We start from the raw sequence: 23453 nt of genomic DNA, 5'->3' as shown, positions 1-23453 counted from the left end.
AATATTCATTATATAAGTTATGACTTATGTTAGTTCTAAATTAAGACTAATGAGGAGATGTAGCTACTTTGCTCACAGATGATTTTTAAAAAGCTTAAGGTAACAGTTTTTCTAGAGTATGTCAACTTATATGACAAATTTTCTAATTTGGAAAAAGTACCATTTAAGAGAGAAAACAAATATGGCTCATCCATAAAAAGTAATGAAAAATTGCACTAATGCTGGTTTTCATATTCTAATAACTATGTATTTGATTTATACTAACATATCACCAATATAACTTATGGTCATAATACAAAAACCTGCTTTATAGCAGAAAAGTAGAGACACAGTAAGTCAGAAGACAAACACTAATTAGAGAAGTTAATATGTCAAGTACAATGAAGAGTACTTAAGAACTGCAGAAACCATAAGAAAAAAATAAATAAATAGAAGAGCAAGGTAGCAGCATAAATTTGCCATTTAAGTAAGAAAAGAAATAAGTCATTTAAATTTATATACTGGAATCAATGTTATATAATAGATATAATTGTGAGAAAACTAAATTACTCTATCATCGTATATATGCATTTTTTACTATTATGTCATTGTAGATAATGACTGTAAAATGGAAAAGTGTAAAGGCAATCTAAAGAATTATACTGCTTCAGTAAGAGTTTTCATTAAAAAACAAAACAAAACAAAAAAAATGAAAGAAAAATTCCAATAAGCTAGTTGGCTTTTTTCTTCGATAGATGCTTTTATGGCTCAGTGTTAATATGCAATGTTGCTCCATTATAATTTTCTAGTTTATCTGATGGAAAGACTAATCAAAGGGTTTTTTAAAAAAATGTGCACTAACTCTACTCATTCGCTGATTAAATGAGTAAAAAAATTCTTTGGTATGTGGATAAAAAATAATTTTATGACTTCAGATGTCATGAAAGTTCGTTACAGTGACTACTGAAAACACGTACCAGCAAAAAAAGGACATTCATTTCAGGGATACTTCAGCAAATATACAGAGTCCATCAGTCAGGAAATTCTGTACATTCTTCACATAAAGGATTACAATACAGCTAGGATAGTACTTTGAGATACAGAAGTACAGGTTTTACTTTCCTGTTTTTCTACACTTACATAGTCTTAAGAAAAAGACAGACTGCACCACTAGTCTTTTCTAGTTGCTTTACATATAGCATCTAGAAACAGCTATAATTATGTCTGCATGATTTGGAAATATTTTTTTTCTTACTTTTTAATCAACGGCTTTCCAAAGACTTTAATACAAGAAGATGTAAAAAAAATTATATTGCTATTATCAGTTCTTATCTAAGAAAAATTTTAACAAACTATGGATTATCAATTTCCTTCATCAAGCAAAACCTATCTATGTGTCTCATATGAGACAGACAATTTGAAACTTATTATGAAAAATCAAACAAATACAGTTCAGTAATTAAATGCTTGAGTCCTGAAATTGTATGTCTTGCTAATAAAAGTGTATTGTATTAGAAGAAGTAAGAAACAAAGAGTACACAAATCTTGTATATTAATATTCTTATAACAAATAAGAATCTAAATATCAGCCTGAAAAATTTATTGATTTTCTTCAGACTACAATTATTGTACACCTGAGTTTTATTCATGCTGAGAGAAAAAGCCCATTAAAAAATCTGCAAACATGTCCACGCTGATTTCTTACCAAATAATAATCTCTCCTTCCCTGCTGCTATTTTCCTTGGTCTCCTTCTAAGTAAATCTCATAAAATTCAGGATATAGGAATATATTTTCCATCAAATCCTTAAAATGCTTGCATCAAATATTCACAAAACAGTCCTCTATCATTTACTGAATCTTCAACAAATTCAAGACAGTTAAATAACTCCATCTTCAAACTTTTTTTTTTTCCAAATGAGTTTCACTAGCACCCTGTTTAATTCCTCTTTCATTTTCTCTTATAGTTTAGTTGTTTTCATGTTCTTATTCTCTCTTGCTTTGAAATAAAAATTTAGAATTAAAATAAAGTTGTCCTATATCTTATAAAACTTCCTTTAACACGCTGCAAAAAGAACTACGGGATTAATGGAAAACATTCAGCAGAAAGTTTTGTTTTTATCTTTTTGAATAGTTTCTTCTTAATTATTATGATGATACTGCATAAAGTCAGTTATCAAGTAGCGTAAGCCAAGGTGTGATAGTTAGGTATTCTACAAGAAGTAAGGGGGAAAAACAGAAATAAGAAAGGAATTATACAAATGTAGGGGGAGGGGAATGTTGGAAATGAAGGAAAAGAAATAAGAATGCATACATCAATAAAATGAATAAAAGTAACTTTGAAAATAAAAAGCTAAGTAAAATAATCAGAGCAAAAGAACTTTCTGCTTCCTTCCTCCCCCCCTCTCCACACAAGCAGTTACCTATAACAATATAGCTAAAATACTGCAAATATTTGACATTTCCGTTTTGTAGAAGGAGAATTTAAATCCAGACTGTTGAAATGTGTTCAAATCTGTTGTTTTGTTGAAAATAAATGGGGTTTAAGATCCTAAAAATAGCAGTCATTGTTTGGACTGCTACATAAAGACTAGAGTCATACATTAAGTTTTCTTTCTAATGTTTGTGCTTGATTTCACTAAGCAATTTTTTTTCCTCCAACCTTTGTATGTCTATATCAGACTTATTTTTTTCTGTATTTTGTGTGAAAATCTAAACTGATCATTTATGAACTGTAGCAATCATATTGCTTATACTTTGTCACATAGTTTACATCTTGCACTCTTTTGTATCTACAGTATAGAGAACTTTGGGATGGACATAGTCTGTTAATGCAGAACTTCTGAATCGTACACTGTACTTAATCACGTCTTAAAGAATCATTTCATTATTTTCCTCTTTGTGACTTTCTAGGTGTGAACAGGTGTCTACCTGACCATACTGTAAATATCCTTTGCCATTATTTAATTAGGGAAGGAAATAAATAAAGCACAGTATTTTATGTCTGAATATACAACATCAGAAATTAAACCACTTTTCAGGAAAAGAGAGAGAGAGAGAGATGATTGCAAGAAATTGTTCATACAGAGCTTTTCTTACATGATAGGAGTTAATTTCTTTTCTTCTGTGATAGAGAAGTTCAGATCTATTAAAATAAAGGACAGAACTCCAGTGACTTAACTGGAGATATTTCATTTTCAATCCACTTCCTTTAATAGAATTAAGAAGCCTTTACAAATTTGTTACACTCATTTGTAAAATTATTTACAATTAGTGGTCCTTTTAAAAGCCAGAGAAGTACAATATCGTGTCAGCAAAGGTGAGCATCAGACTTTATTATATTTGGCACTGACAGATCAAGGATTCTTCTCAATGATCTGAAAGAAAGAAAGAAAAAATCTCTGCTACTTCTATATAATCAACTTTCATTTTAATTTTTTCCTTTCCTTTCCTTTCCTTTCCTTTCCTTCCTTTCCTTTCCTTTCCTTTCCTTTCCTTTCCTCCTTCCTTTCCTTTCCTTTCCTTCCTTTCCTTTCCTTTCCTTTCCTTTCCTTTCCTTTCCTTTCCTTTTCCTTTCCTTTCCTTTCCTTTCCTTTCCTTTCCTTTCCTTTCCTTTCCTTTCCTTTCCTTTCCTTTCCTTTCCTTTCTTTCCTTTCCTTTCCTTTCCTTTCCTTTCCTTCCTTTCCTTTCCTTTCCTTTCCCTTCACTTAGAAATCTTCACACATCGTCTTTTTCACTGTAACTAGAAGATTCCCCGTTATTCTCTGCAGTATTTTATTAGAAAATGAATGTGTATTTGTGCATTAAAAATGAACATATATCTTTAGACAGTACAGACACGCTATGAAAGGTCTCTATAGAAAAATTTCTAAAATATTTCCCATTATGTTTACATATACTGAATGAAAAATTTTAGGAAAAAATGCAGCTAATAAGAATTCTAAAATGACTCAGTAGCACTCATAGCATTTCTCAGCTGGATTCTGAATATAAGAAACAGATTGTAGATAAAATATAAATGTTAGATTATCTTCAACTAATGAAGTTACGATCAAGCTAACAGTACTTAAATACCTTAATAGAAAATAAATAAGGTAAAAATCACATTTAATTTCCTTACAGATTTCTCATCTGAATACGATGAGAAGTTTCATACTAGAAACTGCAATATAGTATCGATTTGAAATGTTATTAGAATGAATACACTTCCATGAGCTTGAATTCTTGGTTTCATGAGAACTTAGAATCCAAAACATGCTGTGATTCTCTTACAAATATATTTTTCATTGGCTAATCAAGTTGCATACTGAAAGCAAGATTTCACCCTTTTTCTTACTCCTCTTTCAGAAGACTTCTTCATGGCAGTAAAAGAAATTTTTTCCGCAACTCTCCTTAATACAGAATCACAGAAACACCAAGGTTGGAAAAGACCTACAAGGTCATCCAGTCCAACTATCCACCTATCATCAATAGTTCTCACTAAATATATCCCTCAACACAATGTGCAAATATTCCTTGAACACCTCCAGGTTGGTGACTCCACCACCTCCCCGGGCAGCCCATTCCAGCTCCTGACCACTCTTTCAGAGAAGCAGTATTTCCTAAAGTCCAGCCTGAATCTCCCCTGGCGCAGCTTGAAGCCATTCCCTCTAGTCCCTATCACCAGTTACATGAGAGAAGAGGCCGACACCCAGCTCACTACAACCTCCCTTCAGGTAGTTATAGAGAACAATAAGGTCCCCCCTGAGCCTCCTCTTCTCCAGACTGAATAATCCCAGCTCCTTCAGCCGCTCCTCAGCTCCTGTGCTCCAGACCCCTCACCAGTTTTGTTGCCCCTTCTTTGAACCCCCTCCAGCACCTCAATGTCTTTCTTGCAGTGAGGGACCCAAAACTGAACACAAAACTCGACGTGCGACCTCACCAGAGCTGAGTACAAGGGGACAGTCACTGCCCTGCTCCTGCTGGCAACACTGTTTCTGATGCAAGCTGGATGCCATTGGCCTTCCTGGCCACCTGGACACACTGCTGGCTCATGTTCAGCCGAGCATCAGTCAATACCCCCAGATACCCAGATTTCCTCTACGCAGTCTTCCAGCCACTCCGTCCCAAGCCTGTGTTGATGCCTGGGGTTGTTGTGGCTAAAATGCAGGACCTGGCACTTGGCCTTGTTGAACCTCATCCCACTGGCTTCAGCCCAGCTATTCAGCCTATCTAGATCCCTCTGTAGGGCCTCTCTACCCCCAGGGTACACAAATACATTTATTTCTATACTGTAGACTCATTTGTCTTTAAGTTCTCTAAATTTGCTACCTGAAATATTTATCCCTTCATCCTATCTGATGTTATTTTGTAAGATGGGATACTCAAATCGATATAACATCATTATAATTCTTCCATTTCATTCTTTCGTAAATCTGTTCAGCCTGAATTCTTTTTAAAGAAGAAATGTAATCTTGTGCAATATTTCCCAGGAGATATCAGTGCTACCTTTAAAAAATAAATAAATAAATAATGTATTTGTACTTCCTTATCTCTTATGGAAATATTTCACTGAAAGCTTCTGGGTTTCCTTTTCTCTCTCTCAAATAGACAGGATAAGAAATCTTCCTTCTGTCATTTCCATCTAATAAAATGAGAGAAGAAATTCTTCAGCCAGCCTTTGATACAACCTACAGTTATTTTTGAAGTTCACATATTGAATGTAAAATAGTAATTTTTATTTAGTAGATTTAGTTTATATTTTAGTTGTTGCTGTACATCCCTTTCATACATACTCAATTTAATAATAAAAATGTAGTTTTTGCTTAGAGATTCTGAAAGATATTTTTCACAGAACTATCCTGCAGAAAATCCAACAATACAATTTTTATTCTATTGTTATCCCTTTACACCAATGCCAGTTTGTCGTAAAACATAACGCTATTCTGACATCACTTGCAAAATTCTTAAAAATTACACATACACCAGATGTTTACTAAGTTGTAAATAGAAAAGTAAGTTTTCATAAACTGTATTTAATACACTAAAATTTCACTTTTTTTTTCAAGAATTAACTACTTTCCATAGATTTGCAAGCAAAATTTCTGCTTAAGAATGAAGAAAAAGTATGTTTCCAGAATAAAAGCTTTTAAAGTTTAAAAAGTATTAACTAGAGAAAGAATTTAAAAAGGAAAGTACATAAACTTTTTAAGGAAGTATTGTAAATATCTCCATTGGAAATTAATATGTGGGTCAAGATGAGTAAATGTTCCCAAGTATTTATTTGTTAAATAGAAATTAAAATATTTCAATAGAAATAGAAAAGTACTGAAAACTCCTTAGAAGCATCTGTGGAGCATTTGCCCATATCAGAAATTACTTTCTGTCATTAACAATACTCTCACATTCACGAATACTTTCTCAAAATTTGTCAGTATAATGATGATTGCCAAACAAAATATACATCGTTACCAAACAAAAGTAGCTGTTCTTTTACTCACTATGTGATTACCCACTTCAATGTCATACATATGTATTTTGTTATGTGGTTTTGATATAATGAAATTATATTTTGAACTGTTGTATACAAAATGTTAACAAAATTAAGACTTCAAACATAGCAGGAGAGAAGACACTACAAACAACTAAGTGTGGATTTTGTTTTCTAAGATAAAATATACAGGTTTCTTCTCATCTTTTTGGTGATACTGGATTAATTCATTAAAAACAACTAAAAACTCATAAACAACTACAAATAAATAAAAAACTCATTATACCGATTTAACAAAATCTTGGTCTCAACTTTTTCCCCCTGGCATAATGTTCTGTACTTTAATACAACAAATCCATTCAGAGGGTCTTTACATATATATTACGTAAGTCTTACATATTAAAGGACAGATAACAGAAGAAAATGACAGTGGGAAAACAGTGGAGAGGATGTTACTGATCAATGATTAATAATAGGTGACAGAAAAAGAAGAGTCATTGGCAGATTTAACTGAAGAAATACTATACTCATCTCTCTAAATCAGAAGAATTTATTACAGACCTTCAGCTACTCCCTTCATAACTTAAAATAAGCCTGCTTTCTCCTTTTTAAACCTGTCTAAAATGTTCTTAAAAGAATGCTCAAATACACAATCAGTAAATAAATAAATAAATAAATATCAGAGTTACATTGATAGAAATAGAATTGAAATTTAAAGCAGTTTTGTGACTTCTATTTCGTTTGCAAACCAAATATATTGCGGCGGTTTTTTGGAGTGGAAGAGTGTTGTTTGTGTTGTGTTTTTTTTTCTCTCTCAGTAAACATACGTAAATTATATAATGTTTTTAAAATCTCTCTTGTTCCAATACATTTTAGTAAATTTAACTACATTAATTTATAACAGGAGACTCTCTGATCCAGTAAGATAACAGATCACATTCTTAAGTCATCTTTAGACAACAGCAACCATGTAATAAGACATCTACAAATTGCTCGTGCTATAAAAGATGTTCCTCCTCAATCTATTTGTGCTTATATGTTCTCCAGGCAAAATAGCTTACAGTGAAGCAATGGAATAGCAGAAAAATAATAATAAATAATGTGTAAATATAGTAGTTAATAACATTAACCTGAAACATCAAATTGCGTATCATTCAAACCTTTCCAAATGTCTATGCTGGTCAAATTAAGATATTCTAGCATTGCAGTTTCTCATCCTACTATTTCTGATATTGTCATTTATCTTTTAATGCAATAAATTGTGCTTTGCATTTCAAGCTCACTCCAAGTAAGGTGTTAGTTATTAATATTTTTGAATATGGATTAAATAATCTGAACATAGGGATATGTCAAAACTTTAATTCCAATACTGAAATAGGCAACAATGATTTTCTGGTCATACATATTTTGCTTCATTCATTGATTTTGTGTTTGATAGAATAAAAATGTGCAGATTTTTAAAAAACCAAGCCTCTGCTAAAGATTTAAGCAGAAGGGAGATGGATACATCTGCATCACTGCTTATTCAGAACAAAAGAGCTATTTGTGAAGCATATTTTTTAATGTTGTAATAGCTTATGTATAAACACGTATGCAACACAGAATAATATATTTAATTTCAACTTCTATCTCATACTAAGCTTGATAACAACACATACTGATGTAAACTATAAAGTGGAAAAAAAATTCTTTGATCTTTCCCTTTTATCTTTTTATCATTCAAATTAATTTTAATTACTATGACAATATTAGTTCATTTTCTTTCCATTTGTCTGTCCTCCTAAAACTCAGTTGAAAATTTAATTTCTTTCCCATTTGATTTAGTTATACCTCTAGAATGCATATCTGACTTTCACTTCTGATTTATAGAAAATATTTTTCAATAACTACATGGGCACAAGTAAAATAATATCCAATACCTCTATGAGTAACAACTGCAAGTTCTTTAGTTCTTTCTATTTGCTCAGCTTTTCTTGGTCGTCTTCTTGTGCTCTGTAAGTTTGCTTGATGAAGGGAGAGTGCTTCTTTGGAAGAGGCCGACTCCAGAACTGATTTTCTTACATTCATAGCTTGCACTTGTTGCTCTTCAGGAGGTTGTCTATGGATGGATACAGTAACATCTGCAGATGTGCTAGCAACAGTAATAGCACCAGGAGTGGCCGCAATAGGCTCTTCCAACTCACCAGTGGAGGCAGTTTTGATCAAAGTGGAAGAACCTGTGGGACACACAGTAGCACTGGATGCTAACTTTTTCTTTTGAATTGTGTTTTCTTGATCAACGTAAGAGATTAAATTTCCTTCTGTTTAACATAGTAAAGACAACTGACATGAAAAGAGGAAAGTGAAGATGCTTTATTTAAAAATTTGATGTAACCTGAACATTTCCTTATGCTGGTGAACATTTCGTAACTACTGTGATATTACAAATTTAATTTCAAATGTCCTGAGAAAGCTCAGAGTACTAAAGTTTGTACCAGTTAGAATGACAACACATAATTCTCTCTCCTACAAATTCAGTCAAGAAAATACAATGGATGGAGCAATATAGAGAGATTTATCATTAAATGAGACCCCATGAGTAGAGAAGTGCTAGCTGCCCTATTGAGGAAAGTCACAGCAGCATTACACAGTAACCTAGGTTGTGGGTAAAACTTTGATGCTCCAACTGCTAATAAGCCAGTCAGATGCACTCATACATCCAATTCATTTCATCCAATCTTGAAAAGGATCTGAAATCCCAAAACATTCACAGCTGAAGTAAAGCCAAGAATAAATGGAGAGTAAGAGGTAAACCTCTAAAAAATATTTTTAAAAATCCATGATTCTACAATTCTACAATCATCTTGATTGATACTGGGCAAAGGCTGTGTCTATAATTATCTATTTTTTGCTCTAAAATTTCTATAAAAATGAATGATTACTTTACTCAAAATACCAAGAAAATTCGTGATTAGCAATTCTTTTTTTCTAGGCATTGTTTAGAAAAACATTTATTTAACACTTCTAACTTGCGTAGAAGCTAAAAAAAATAAAAAATAAAAAAATAAAAAAAATCCTATATGCTTTATGTAAATAAATTCGATTAACATTTTGATCCTTCCCCAGTCCCTAGATTTGTCTGCAGATCTTTGCAGGCCAACTCTCTCACATGTGAATATTTAGGACATCTAACACATTAGCATCTTCATCTTGACTGGAACAGATAAACAACTGGGCAATGCACAATAAAATAATTAAAATTTATCATTTGAAAAGTTGATATACATGAATTATACTATTTTCTGTTAGAACGTTTAAACATAATACTGGTTCAGGTGCTCTTCAAAACTCATTCAAGAAATGATGTTCCATGCTTCTATATTTATGCACAAGCTTTCCATCCAGAGACTTTAAAACTTGTCCTTAAAATGTAGTGAATGATAAAGGCATGGAAATTAAACAGGTTTTGCACAAACTAGTAGACGAATTGCTAAAAAATGGAAATAGGATTCTCAGTGAAACTGGGAAGCATTTAGCACCTTTTCAGCATGTGTTATATATCAAAGTCCTTAACAAAATAATGAAATATGACATATAAGCAAATGGAACTCATTATAAAATATATAATACAGAGAAGTATAACATAAATAAAATATAAAATGATAATAAATCTGAAGAGTTTGTGCTGCAAAAGTTTTAGGTGGAAAGTGTTTTATTTTTCTATACTACTGAAGTACTAAGAGAACAGACTTTTTTTAAACATTACACAGACAACAAACAGAACTTTTTTACGCATGCAATATATTATTTTTACAATCTTATACTTAATGTCTTAATACCCATTCTGTGGTACAGAGCTTCTAAATCATACAGTGGTAGTTTCCTGAAAAACTAAAACTTAAAAGCACCACGTAAGACTCCAGGATTATCTGTGAGAGATAGAACCATGAATCTTCTCATAGAGGGAAAATCAAACAAAACAAAACAAACACAACCTACTACTTACTGTCCTACGATGACAGCACTATAAGCAACTGAAATAGCTCTAGACAGGTTTTTTTCTTCATTTGAGAATAAAAGAAGAAAAAAAAAATCATAACGAAGATTAATATCAAAAGGCCAGATTAGATATGACTCAAGATACAGTGAATTTCTAGAAGGCTGATATCAAGATTAAAACACAGAAAATACAAGTGCATGACCAGGAATATTGAATAAGGATGATGTTGATTAAAACAAAGAGGGGAAAAAAAAATACAGCATTACACATAACCTCTACTTATAATGTAAAATTTATGTGGTTGCTCTAAATTACATTCAGGATCTCAAACAAATGGCATGTTATGCCCCAGAGCTTTAAAGATGCACAGCACTAAAGTAAAAAATGATAAAAGTTAAGATAAAGACGTTCTAAAAATAAAGGAAAACAAGGAGAAATCTGCTTAAGTAAAGCTTCAAAACGTGTTTATTAAGAAGTACACATTGCTACAGAGGTAACTATCAAGCAGAATACCTAATTTGTTAAGCTTACTAGAAAATAATATGGAATTAAAAGGAGATTAAGCTGATGAAGCACAAAGCAACTTAGTTCAGAAAAGCAGACTGAATGATCTGCTACTGAGAAGTGTTTTAACTGCTAAAACTTTGGATAATGGAAACATATGGAAGATCCATAAGCCTGTCTATTTATATAGGAGTGGAGGTTGCTCCTGATTCCAACATCATGTTTAGTAAAGAAAAGAGGCAATGGCCTTTGACATTTCCCTGAGACAATGCTCCATAAATAGATAATGAATCTGTGCTAAAAGCACTCAATTTGTATATGCAATATGCTACAACTACACACAAAGTTGCTCTTGTAAACATATGATAGCAAAAGAAATTTACCCCAGATAAACTAACAGAGGAAATTCTCATTTAAATTAATCTCATGGACTAACTTTGTACATGCAATCACTGATGGAATAAAATAATCTAGGGAATAGGAATATCTTTTCTACTCTGCAGAAGAATTCATCAGAAAAACTAAACAAAAAACACATGAAACAAAACCAATATCTATTACAGTTTTCCTTTGTAGAACACTGCAGCCTTGGAAGTTCACTTTAAACTGGGAACACTAGAGGTATGTATCATCCCTCTTTAGTCAATATAGATATTTTAAATATTTTTTTTTATAATATATTTTTTATACAATTTTTTTTTTATATATATTTTTATTTTAAGTTGTAATCTATGTGCTGAAATACTGAAATAGAATTCAACCACTTTTAGATACTGTAGGCCTGAAAATAAGTAGTCAAATTTATCATAGGAAAGTTCATGTTTTGGAAAACCAGATTAGACAAATGCAGTTCTTGATTTAGATCTTTATTTGAATTGATGTACATTGAGAAACAAGTTATATTTCTTAAAGAAAACCACATGAGTTTGATGCTTATTTCAGAAGTTTGAGCTCTGTGCTATGTTAACATATTATGTTCAATCCCAGATTAAGCTGTAGATTTCAGCTGTAGCTGTTATCTCCTCTTAGAATGGAATTGTTTTACTCTTCCATTTGGGTTAACACAAGCAAAAATACCAGGAATCAGTAATTATTGCATTAGCACATAACTTAATACTTAATTTTCCATAGAATGAACATAATTAGCAATATACCAATAATATACCAAAATAACAATATGCAAGTATAATTATTTCTTAAAAGATCATTTGAAATAGTTTTATTAGGATTTAGGATTTTAAGGAAAATGAATTAATCTGCAGCATTTAATTGACAGTGTGAAATTGTTTTCTGATACTAATCATCAACTGGACTTAAATAAACTGTTTCAATTGCAATGCCTGCTTAAAATAAAGCACTGACACAAACTACGTTACAATAACTTCTGATTTTACAGGCCAACTGTTATTATTCAGTAGACTGATAGTACAGATAACAACCAGAATGACTTGACTGACTTGGAAATCCACCACTAAACATATAAAATGCAACTAAAATAGTATAATTCATCCAGAAGTATTCAGTAAATGTTTTGAAGATATTTTAATTTTTCTCTTTCTTCAGAGACAACTGGTAAATGAACAAATGTTTTTCCTACTTCTTTGTTCACTGGTTAGTAACACTATGCTGATTAGAAGATAAATGGATTTTTTTTAGAGGAACATTCTATACATTCTATAAATACATTCTATAAATGTTCCTCTAAAAGTGGTACATTTATAAAGTGATTTTTGTTTGTATCACAATGGAATTAAAAGTTTTTTTAAAATTACTATTTTTATTTTTTATTTTGTCTACTGGACCATAAAATAACTTAAGGCAAAATAGAGATCAGAATGTCTCTTGTCCATGCTCTTGCATAGATCAGTGTCTGTTCTGAGGCCAAGCCACGTCACTCAGGGCTTTACCCCCGTCAGATCTTGAGAATACCTTTATGAATAGAGACTGTAGAGTCTCTGAGTCAACTGGTTCAAATGCAAGAGTCATGAAAAAAAAAAAAAATCTCTTGATATTTGGTCTGAAGATCACCTCAAACTTTGTCAGTTTTATCTCAGTCTCAAAACATGTTCCACTATTATGAGCTTGGCTCCATCTGTCCAGTAACCCACTTGCAGGCACTTGGAAGCTGTTTTTACACAGTTTTCCCCTGCTCTCAAAGATGAACAACTCCAGCTCAAGCAGCCACTTCTCAAATGACACATGTTCCATCCTCTAACCACTTCTGTGGCTATCCACTGGACTATCTGTAGCAAATAACACTTCCTTCCTATACTAGGGTCCAAACATGGATGTAGTATTCCAGACATGGTCACAGGAGTGTTGAGTAAAAGGACAATAAACCTTTCCCTTCATCTGCTGGATACATTCTTGTTAATATAGTTCAGGATGCTGTTATCCCTCTTTACTGCAGTGTATCCTGATATACTGCTGCCTCAAGTTCTTCTTCTTGTCTGCCACGATTCACTCTTTTCAGCAGAGTTGCTTGCTACTGGAGTACTGCGTGCAGTTCTGGGCTCCCCAGTAAAAAAAGACAGGGATCTCTTGGAAAGAGTCCAGCGGAGGGCTGCAAAGATGGTGAAGGGCCTGGAGCATCTCTCCTATGAAGAAAGGCTGAGTGAACTGGGTCTGTTCAGCCTTGAGAAAAGAAGACTGAGAGGGGACCTGATCCAGGTCTATAAATATCTAAGGTGTGGGGGGCAGAATGGCGAGGATGGACTCTTTTCAGTGGTGAGTGGAGACAGGACAAGGGGAAACGGCTGGAAACTGCAGCATAGGAAGTTCCGCACAAATGTGCGCAAGAACTTCTTTACAGTGAGGTGACGGAGCACTGGAACAGGCTGCCCAGGGAGGTGGTGGAGTCTCCTTCTCTGGAGATGTTCAAGACCTGCCTGGATGCCTACCTGTGCGACCTGCTGTAGGGAACCTGCTTTGGCAGGGGGGTTGGACTCAATGATCTCTGGAGGTCCCTTCCAACCCCTACAACTCTGCGATTCTGTGATTCTGTACTTGCCATTCCTATGCCAGGGTTTCAGTCTTCTTTTATGTAAGGCTTTGATCTTGTCTTCAGTGAGTTTAATAAAGATCCCATTGGCCTATTCCTCTACCCTGTCTACGTCCTTCTGATGGCAATCCTTTCCACTACTGTATTGACTGCTGACAGGCATTGAGGTGTCATTTCAAATCTGATGATATTCTAGATCATTAAGGAGCATAATGAATAGAACTTGTACCAGGATAGACCCTTGCAGTAGTCCACTTTTTGCTGGATTCCAGGTAGAGTATGGCCCACTAATAACTCCCCTCTAAATTTTCAATTTATTACCTTCAGTAGTGGAAGAACATATGAAAAATTGGCAGATTATTCATAAAGTGATTCACAAAAAATTATAATATATGCTTGAATAAGACAAATATTGGTATCTAAGCATAATGTTTAGCAGCTATTATAATTGATTACAATTAGTGAATATTTGTTTGCTCTCAGATTCTAAGTTCAATCTGATTCTTAGGAATTAATCAGTAAAACTACCTTGTTCATTCATGGCAAATTTAAGATGCAAGACTTTAGTAGTCTTTGTGACACATATGATTGAAACAAAGATTTTCCAAACAAAGCTAAAGGTCATTAAAAAATTTTGCTCTAAATGGGATTCTGTATACTAAAGAGATAATAAGGTTAGACTGTGTTTCTTAATAACAGAAAGCTACTCATTCTTTTCACAGTGGATAACTGAGGTGTTGGTAGTCTTTAAAAATAAAACTGCATATTTTATTAAAGAAAATAAGAGGTAGCCAGAAATATCCCTGGAATTTCAAAGAAGAGTAATCACTGTATTCCATCTCCATTCTTTTTTTCAGATGTTCAAGGAGATTCAGTCAAGACCTATTAAATACCCTTACTTAAAACCCTTGCATATTTTATCTTTGCAGTGGCTAGTGCATCACGTAAAGAGGATTATTTTTGCTAGTAAAATATCTTAATTAACAGTTCTCTTTGATGTTCTCTGTCATTATTTGCTGCAAGACTTTCAAATAAAGCTACAAATCTAATTAGAAGATCGTATTCTCAATCTGTTAAAATAATTTTCAAGTTAGTGTAGATATAAATGCTTATTTCACTGTTTTAGCAGATTATTCTTAGATGTCATTACAGCCTTATTATATTCATAAACCACTTTTTAATTATTAATCAAAATAATTAAATTGTTACTTTAAATATTAATATACACTTTTACCTGGTCCTTTGTTTGAACTGCAGTTTTGCTTCTGTTAATTTATATATCAGGAATAGAAAATAAAGGAATATGGAACTCAAATATGAATTTGAGAATATGAAGTCCATATTAATGGCTGATTCAAAGCACTCTTCTGACTAAATCAATTTTTGGTACCCGACCATCAAGGAATGAAATAAAACAGTGTATTTCAAGATATCCATGACTGAAAAAAACATGGCTAAAACAGCTTTCTGGGCTTTACTTCAAAAGGGCAGTGATCACTGGATACTTCCAAAGAGTAAAGACTACAAAAGCTGTCTAGACAGAAGGTTAGTGTGTATACTCTTTGCCTCATTTTGTTTTCGTGTTCTCTACAATTTGCATTAACTGATTCAGAATTTCTATATACTTTTGCTACCAAAAGCCTCTTTGCATTTCTGCATTTTCTCATGATATTTTTTTTTCCATTTTCTCTCTTCTTTCAACTTCTTCTTTCAACTGTTACATCTTTCTTCTCTTTCTTTCCATGTTTTTTACTGGTTTTAAAAGTAAATCTACTGATACAATGAGAAATGCACTATATGAAAGTAACAATTAAGCATTGATCAGAAAGTTTCAGGAGGAGGTGATACTATGTTTATTGTCTTTCAGAACATAAAGAATATACATCCCCATGAGACTTTTCCTCAGTGAATTTAGTATCACCTGAATATTTTTGTTTTAAACCAGTTTTTTTTAAATAAGATATATTGAAATCATTTGAAAGTGTAAGTTTCTGTCCAGACAGAAACTAGCTTTCTAATTTTCGGTGCTACAGGAATACTTATTATCATCATCATCTCCTTTCTAATGAACTCAGGTCACAGAGAGAGCTACCACTTCCTTACACTTACATATGTCTATCCAAATAATAGATTTTATTCTAGCAAGATGTGCTTACTGCAAAAATAGTGTTAAATTGAGTTAATAGGTACACATATGGATAATGTCCTTTCAATTGGTGTAACTTCAGCAAGAAAATAATTCATGAAAGGCCTATTAAAGAAATACAACATAAATGTGTATTTGGAAATGTGAAAGTGTTATAAAAAGTGAAATACTGTATAGAATAGAATAAATTTAATATGATCACCTGTTACATAGATAATAGTCATACACTGATTTCTTTCTGTGCACAGCAGATGTGCACAAAAATACAAATTACTGTCTGCAAGAGTTCAGAGAGTGGTGGTCAATGGCTCAATGTCTACATGGAGATCAGTGCTAAGTGAAATCCCAGGGATCAGTGCTGGGACCACATTCCTTAATATCTTCATCAGTGACATTGAGAGTGGGGTTGAGTGCACCCTCAGCATGTTTGGTGATGATACTAAGCTCTGGGGTGCAGTCAACACACCAGAGGAATGGGTTGCCATCCAGAGAGACCCAGTTTCTGTATTTTTACCTATTTTAATGTTTCAAATTTTTAAATCTGCTTTCATGTATCAATTTCAACATGTCATTGTTTTGGGGAGATCTCATTTCTTACCAACAAAATAAACTTGCATTTTCCTTTTACTACCAAAGTGATATTAATAATATTTGCCTTATATCTGTTTAATGCTATGAGTAAACTAACATGTATAAATCACATAATTTAATAAACTGTGTATAAATACACAGTTCTAGATACGAGACAACTGGAAGTACATATAAATGCGTATAAATACAACTTTGACAACTCTAAATTTATGTTCAATTTAATTCTTCAATAAAGTTCAGATGCCTGGAAAAATAATGAATGATAAGAACAATAATAATTTTCAGTTGCTCTTCATATTTAAAAGATCTTTATCATTGCTCTTGAGCTTCTAGGTAAGTAACTTAATTTTGCCCTAAGCAGTTTAAGTACCAAAATTCTGTTTTCAAAATCTAGCACTAGGCAATGCGGACCTGTGAGAGTTAAAACTGTTGTTTTTCTCCCTAGCCTCACAAACCAGCAAGTATAGGCTCAGGCATACAGATAAGCAGAGTGAGAGGCTCAATTCTCACAAAAGATTAGGGAAACAGATGAGGCAAACCCAATAAATAAGAGGTAACAAACTATGAGAGAGATTAAAGGTTGATGGGGTTAGGATGCAGATACAGTAGTATCATACAATAGATTGTGAAGCAGGAGTAACGAGTAAACAGGAGGGATCTTGGCGTCGTGGATAGGGGATTTACAAAGCTGTGATGTGTTTTTGGTTATGCATTTCTCTTTGCACTCACCATTACAATCACAAATTAAAACATTTTCACAAGAGAACTAGTCTCCAAAAAATCATTTGAGTTATTTCTCACAGACCCATGAGATACAAGCTTATTAATAAGATCTCTAACTTAGTTTAAGATGCTAAAAGTGTAGCCACTTTACTAATCTTCACAACAAAGAAAAAGTTAATTATTTTTTAAAAAGTCAGAACTTAGAAATTAGAATTCAGATCTTACAAAGCTTGCTCATCTATGAGGCAAATGGGAAATATAAGCCTGCAGAAAACAGATGTTGTCAGTTTGCATTAGTGACAGTCTAAATATATTTATTTATTTACAGTCGCAATAATTTTTTAATGCCATATAAATTTTGCTCTGTTTGGCCATAACAACATTCTGTGAGTAATATTATACTGAATAAGTGTGTAAGAATCCAAATAACTTTACTTCTTCAGTTTTGCATATCGGTAATAAATTACTTTTCTATTTATCTTATACAACCGAAGTATACATTCAGTGATTGTCAGGACTCTAAGGGCCTCAGTGGGCATAAACAGCCCTGCCCAGCTTTCCCTGAGTCTCCCCATAGCTCTGCCCTCAGCCCAAGATCTCATTTCAGCCCGAGGCCATCAGGCCCTGCCCCAAAGACACCACAGCAAAGCCCATCTCCAGCTCCCCACCGCATTTCCCCGAGAGGCCATAGGTCTCAGCCAGACCCATCACATTCCAACTTCAGCCTTTTCTCCAGGGCTGGGACTGCCTCCAGCTGCCCGGCTCTTGGCTGTGGTGATGGTATGAGCCCTGCCCTGCAGTTCATATGCAAATCCCTGTAGTATCCAGCCCTCGGGGAGCCAAAAGTTGCACCTCGGCAGTAAGTAGCTCTTAATCACCGTGAAAAATCAGTACAATGATGAACAATGCTTATGTACAAAGAAAAGCATTACATTTAGCATTAGGTAAGTAGTTCGCTCTGTTGATTTAAAAAAAAAAAAGACAAAAACTTGCTTACGAAGTATGACAAAAATTAACTACTTATAAACAAAACTATACCATCTTTTTTTGTTGTTTTATTTAAAAGGTATACTGACAAAAATTTTTTACTGATACTTTTTAAGTGAGATGGGAAAAAGTCTCAAGAAAGAAGGTTCCTTCAGTAAAGAAATTGATCCAAAACCCACTTAAACTTTACATAGAGAAAGATATTCCCGCAGAACATTACATGCTGTCAGCACCATGTGGGCAATAAGAGAACTTCTGGACAATGAAATGAGCATCCTGCACAAAACACGAGTTTTGCCTCAGTAAAAGCTTCACAGTGAGATATCCTCAAAGATCCACTAGACTGCAATTCAGTGTTATCAAACTAATTGCTTACACGTTAAAAATACTTTCAGATGTGTGCTTCCACTATAGAGTGGTCTGTTAAAAATACAGTAATTTAAATTTCTGAAAAGGAACATGCTAGAAAAGTGACTAAGATCAAAAAGGATCACCTTAACAGTTTTCAGCTTTCTGAGAAGTGTGAATAATATTATTATGTTATCCAATATTCAGCTGCCCTGGATAGTGGTTTAAAAGACCTAAATGCTTTACTTTGCTAGTTTTCTGGACAACTCGCTTCATTAGGGTGTGCCAAACACAATGACTGTTCTGCCAGACACAATAACTATTTTCATGGTAAAAGTTAAGAATGCATACAGAAAATATCACATAAAAATCATGAGGTCTCTCCTTTTCCACAGGCTACATACGAAAAATCAGTACTGTTTTAAATTAATATAATTCAATTTCAAATAAAGTACACAATTAACAGATCTTTAATTCTATTCTTATCATTATAGATTTCTCTCCGCTGTTTGCATTTGTCTCCATTTTGACTACTTTATGGCTTATTTCTATTTCAGCTATAATCCTATTATTAAAAAGACAATATGAAGAACAGTTTACTGCATAAATTATCTGATAAACCCAGTGCCCAAGACTAAAGAACTGGACCGCATTGAAGACAACTGCCTTTAAAAGTTGAACAAGATTTTTAGTTTGCTTTTTTACTCAGGATACAGAAAGCACAGTTTAAAGTTTCTTTCATTTTGGAGAAATCAGGTTACATATTTCTGAAATTCCAGATGTATTTTTAAGTTATCAGAAAAATCTCTTTTTTATTTCCCCAAAGCCATTCCACTAGCTGTTGAGAAGTTAAACATTCTCTGGATAAAACAAAGTCAAAAAACTACTTACTTGCCCTAATTCTATAATCAAGTGGTTAAAATATAAAGGCTTCCACTTGTAATTTACTGTAAGAAAGCTAGAGAAGCTTTCATTTTATGATTGAGAATATCCTATCCCAAATCTTGATCAAAAACGTGTATCCAAGAAAAATATAGAAAGAAAGCATGCACATAAATACCTTGACTTCATCAAGTATTTCTCAATATGTGTGCAACAATTCTCAGTGAATTTCTCTACCATGAGGAAGAGAAATCCGCCTGAGGAGACCAGCTTCAAAGCAGGCAAGACTGCACTGGGGAAGGGATCAAAAGCAAAAAAGGCCAACGAAAAGCTCTTTTGGGGGCTTTTTGCAGTCAGCAAAAGTGCTTTGCCTGCGTGGAGGAGTGAGTAGCCTGTGGGAGGACTTCCAATCTACTGTGGGTAGAGCTGGCACTGCCCACCCTCGGTCAGGCTACCAGGCCTTATTTAGCCTCAGGAAGGGCAGTAGTGGAGTGAGCAGCCGATGCTTTCCTGTGCGGCATTGCTGGTTATGACTTGTATGGCAGGGCATTGAGCCTCTACTAATGCACAAGGTGAGTTTGACTGCTCTAAGAGGTTAAAGATCAAGGGCACTCACCCGAACTGACCCTACCTGACCCTCGAGTTGCAAGGAGTCAGTTGCTTGTAGAGATCTAGCCATGTTTGCAATGCAGATGAAGGCAGTTAGAAAAAGTGTGGGTACCTAAACAGAGGCCCCACACAAACTTGTGGGTGTCCACTCTGCTGGCTGCTGTGTGCCAGAGCCTGGCACTTGAAATGGAGGGGAATGAAGAAAACACCTCTGTCAGATGTGAATAAATGAATGATTTAAAGGATAAAGATGAGAGATTGAGGAGTATTGGAAGAGTGACTGACTGGTGGACTCACTTCATGAAAGAGATTAAACAAATTGAGACCCCAGGTGAATTGGAGGATCCCCTCCCCTTTTGTCACCAGGCAGTAGAGGGGGACCTCAGAAACAGGTCCCTACTGAAGGATACAGGTGAATCTGCTCCCAACCTCCCTCACCTCTCCATTTACCCTTGCAGAACAAGTATGGGTCCTGCAAAAGGAGCAGTCCATCAAAGAAGAGGGGAGGCAACCTGCTCCAGAAGTCCAATATGAAAACCTCTTCCAGGAGTAATTGTTGGCGACTTGCTTCTGAAGGGAACAGAACGCCCAATGTGCAGAGTTGACCTTCATCATTGGGAAGTCTGCAGTTTACCAGGAACCCAGATTAGGGAAATCACTGGGACACTCCCCTCCCTGGTGTACCCAACAGACTAATACCCACTACTGATCTTCCAGATAGCTGAGGAGGAAGCTGCATCCTGTAGTCTGAGGGGAATGAAGAAAGATTCAAGACCTTGGAATGGTTGGTGAAGGAGTGTGGGGCATAGTTATTTTTTCTTCCCTCCCTCCATTTTTGGGTAATTACATGAGACAAAATAGAAGGATCCAGTCCATAAATGCCTGGCTATGAGACTGGTACTTCAGGCAGGGCTTTGGATTCCTTGACAATGTCTGGTTTTGTAATACACCAGATCTGGCAATAATACATGGCAAATGTTTATCTCTCAGCGGAAAAGAGTTCTGGGATAGGAGTTAGCAGGGCTCATTCGGAGAGCTTTAAACTAGATTTGAATGGGGATAGGGTTATGGTTGGACTCACACTGATGGGACAGTGCTATAGTACTGATGAAAACCAGGAGGCCTCCCACTCCCCTAGGGTGAAATTTGTGTGTTCAGCTTGCTCCCTGAAATGCCTGTACACCTATGCACACAGCATAGGGAGTAAGTAGTAAGTAGCAGGATTTACAAGTCCATGTTTGGGCAGGAGATTATGATCTGGTGGCAACTACAGAGATATGGTGGAAAAGATTATGCTACTGGAATGTGGTCATGGATGGCTACGTCCTTCTCAGGAAAGAAAGATCATCAAAGCAAGGTAGTGAAGTTGCTCTTTATGTGAGAGAGCAACTACAATTCATTGAGAATTCATTCATCTTATCCAGGGGTGGATGAAGAGTGAGTTGAGAGTTTTTGGGTGAGAATTAAGAGGCTGGCTGGCATGGATGATACTGTTGTGGGTGTATATTACAGGCCACCAGATCAGGATGAGGGAACTGATGAGGTCTTCTACAGGCAGCTGATAGCAATTACAGACCCTGTTTATCACAGGGTATTTTAACTACCCTGATATTTGCTGGAAGGCCTACTCAGCCAGCCACAGTCTAGGAGGTTCCTCCAGTGCACTGATGATAACTTCCTGAAGCAAATGGTGAATGAGCCAACTAGGAGAGGAGTGCTGCTGTACCTCTCTCTCACTAACAAGGATGGTCTGGTTGAAATGGTAAAGGTTGAAGATAGTCTTGATGGCACCGACTTTGAGAAGGCAGAGTTCAGGATTTTACATGGCAGGAACAAAAGACCAAGCAGAATCACAACCTTGGACTTCTGTAGGGCCAACTTGGGCCTTTTCAAGAATTGCTAGGGGAAATCCCATGGGACAGGGCACTTGAAGGTAAAGGGGCCCAAAATAGTTGGTTGGCGTTCAAGGACCACTTCTTCCAAGCTCAAGATCAGAGCATGCCTGTTGGCATGAAAGTAGAAAGTCAAGAAAGAGAACCAGGAGACATGGTTAAACAGGGAATTGCTGGGCAAACTCAAGTGGAAGAGGAGAGTCTACAGATAATGGGAGGAGAAACTGGCCACCTGGGAGAAATAAGACTCTTGTCAAAGGATGTAGGGAGGTAACTAGGAAATCTAAGGCTCCTTAGAATTAAACCTTGCAAGAGGGGTCAAAAATAACAGAAAGGGCTTCTTCAAATACATTGCAGATAGCACTACCACTACAGGCAATGTAGCCCCACAGATGAATAAGGTGGGTGCTCTGTTTAGGCAGAGTTACTAAATTCCTTTTCTATCTCTGTCTATACTGCTGGAGGCTGTCCTTAGAAGCCCTATACCCCTGAGGCCTCAGAGCAAATTAGAATCAAGGAGTGCCTCAGTTGATGAGGTCTGGGTTAGGGATCAATTAAGCAATCCAGACATCCATAAATCCATGAGTTCTGACGGGATGCACCTGCAGGTGCTGAGGGAGCTGGTAAAAGTCATTGCTAGATCACTCTCCATTATCTTTAGTAGTTGTGGGGAACAGTAGAGGTTCCTAAGGACTAGAGGAAAGCAAATGTCACTCCAGTCTTCAAAAAGGGCAAGAAGGAGGATGCAGGTAACTATAGACCTGTCAGCCTCACCTCCATCCCTGGAAAGGTGATGTCTAGAAAGATGAATTTATCCTCAACACTGTCTCTAGGTGTATCGAGGATAACAGGGTCATTAGAGGCAGTCAACATGGCTTCACCAATGGGAAGTCATGCTTGATCAACAAGATAGCCTTTTAGGAAGACATAACCAGATGGATGGTAAAAGTGGATGTGGTCTATGTTTATTTTAGTAAAACATTTGACACTCACAGCTAAACTGAGGAAATGTGATCTGGATGATTGTATAGTGAGGTGGGCTGTGAACTGGCTCAATGAAAGAAGCCAGAGAGTTGTGGTCAATAGGGCAGTGTCTAGTTGGAGGCCTGTATCTAGTGAAGTTCTCAAGGGTCAGGACTGGGAACAGTACTATTCAATATATTCATCAGTGACTTCAGTGAGCATACTGTCAGCAAGTTTTCTTTTGACACAAAACTGGGAGGAGTGGCTGGCACACCAGAAGGCTGTGCTGTCATCCAGTGAGACCTAGACAGACTGGAGAGTTGGGTGGGGAAAAAATTCAATGAAATATAACAAGGGTAAGCGTAGAGTCCTGTATCTAGGC

At 35.2% G+C, this 23453-nt stretch overlaps 1 protein-coding gene across 3 annotated transcripts in view; it reads right to left on the bottom strand.

The window, feature by feature from the left end:
- CSMD3 (CUB and Sushi multiple domains 3) overlaps positions 1-23453 on the bottom strand; it is a gene marked incomplete at both ends in the record, with an annotated part of 527537 nt that overhangs the window by 309466 nt on the left and 194618 nt on the right. The window contains one exon of one of the 3 annotated variants that reach the window (XM_079533061.1): positions 8366-8662. The exons of the other annotated variants lie outside the window; for them this stretch is intronic. Within the exon in view, the coding sequence (XP_079389187.1) occupies positions 8366-8662 (297 nt within the window). The remainder of the gene's footprint in view (positions 1-8365; positions 8663-23453) is intronic. 3 annotated transcript variants of the gene reach the window in all.

Source organism: Tetrao urogallus (genome assembly GCF_951394365.1).
Source record: "Tetrao urogallus genome assembly, chromosome: 3".
Taxonomy (NCBI): Eukaryota; Metazoa; Chordata; class Aves; order Galliformes; family Phasianidae; genus Tetrao; species Tetrao urogallus.
Note: the sequence above shows the minus strand (reverse complement) of the source record. Positions and strands in the feature narration are given on the sequence as shown.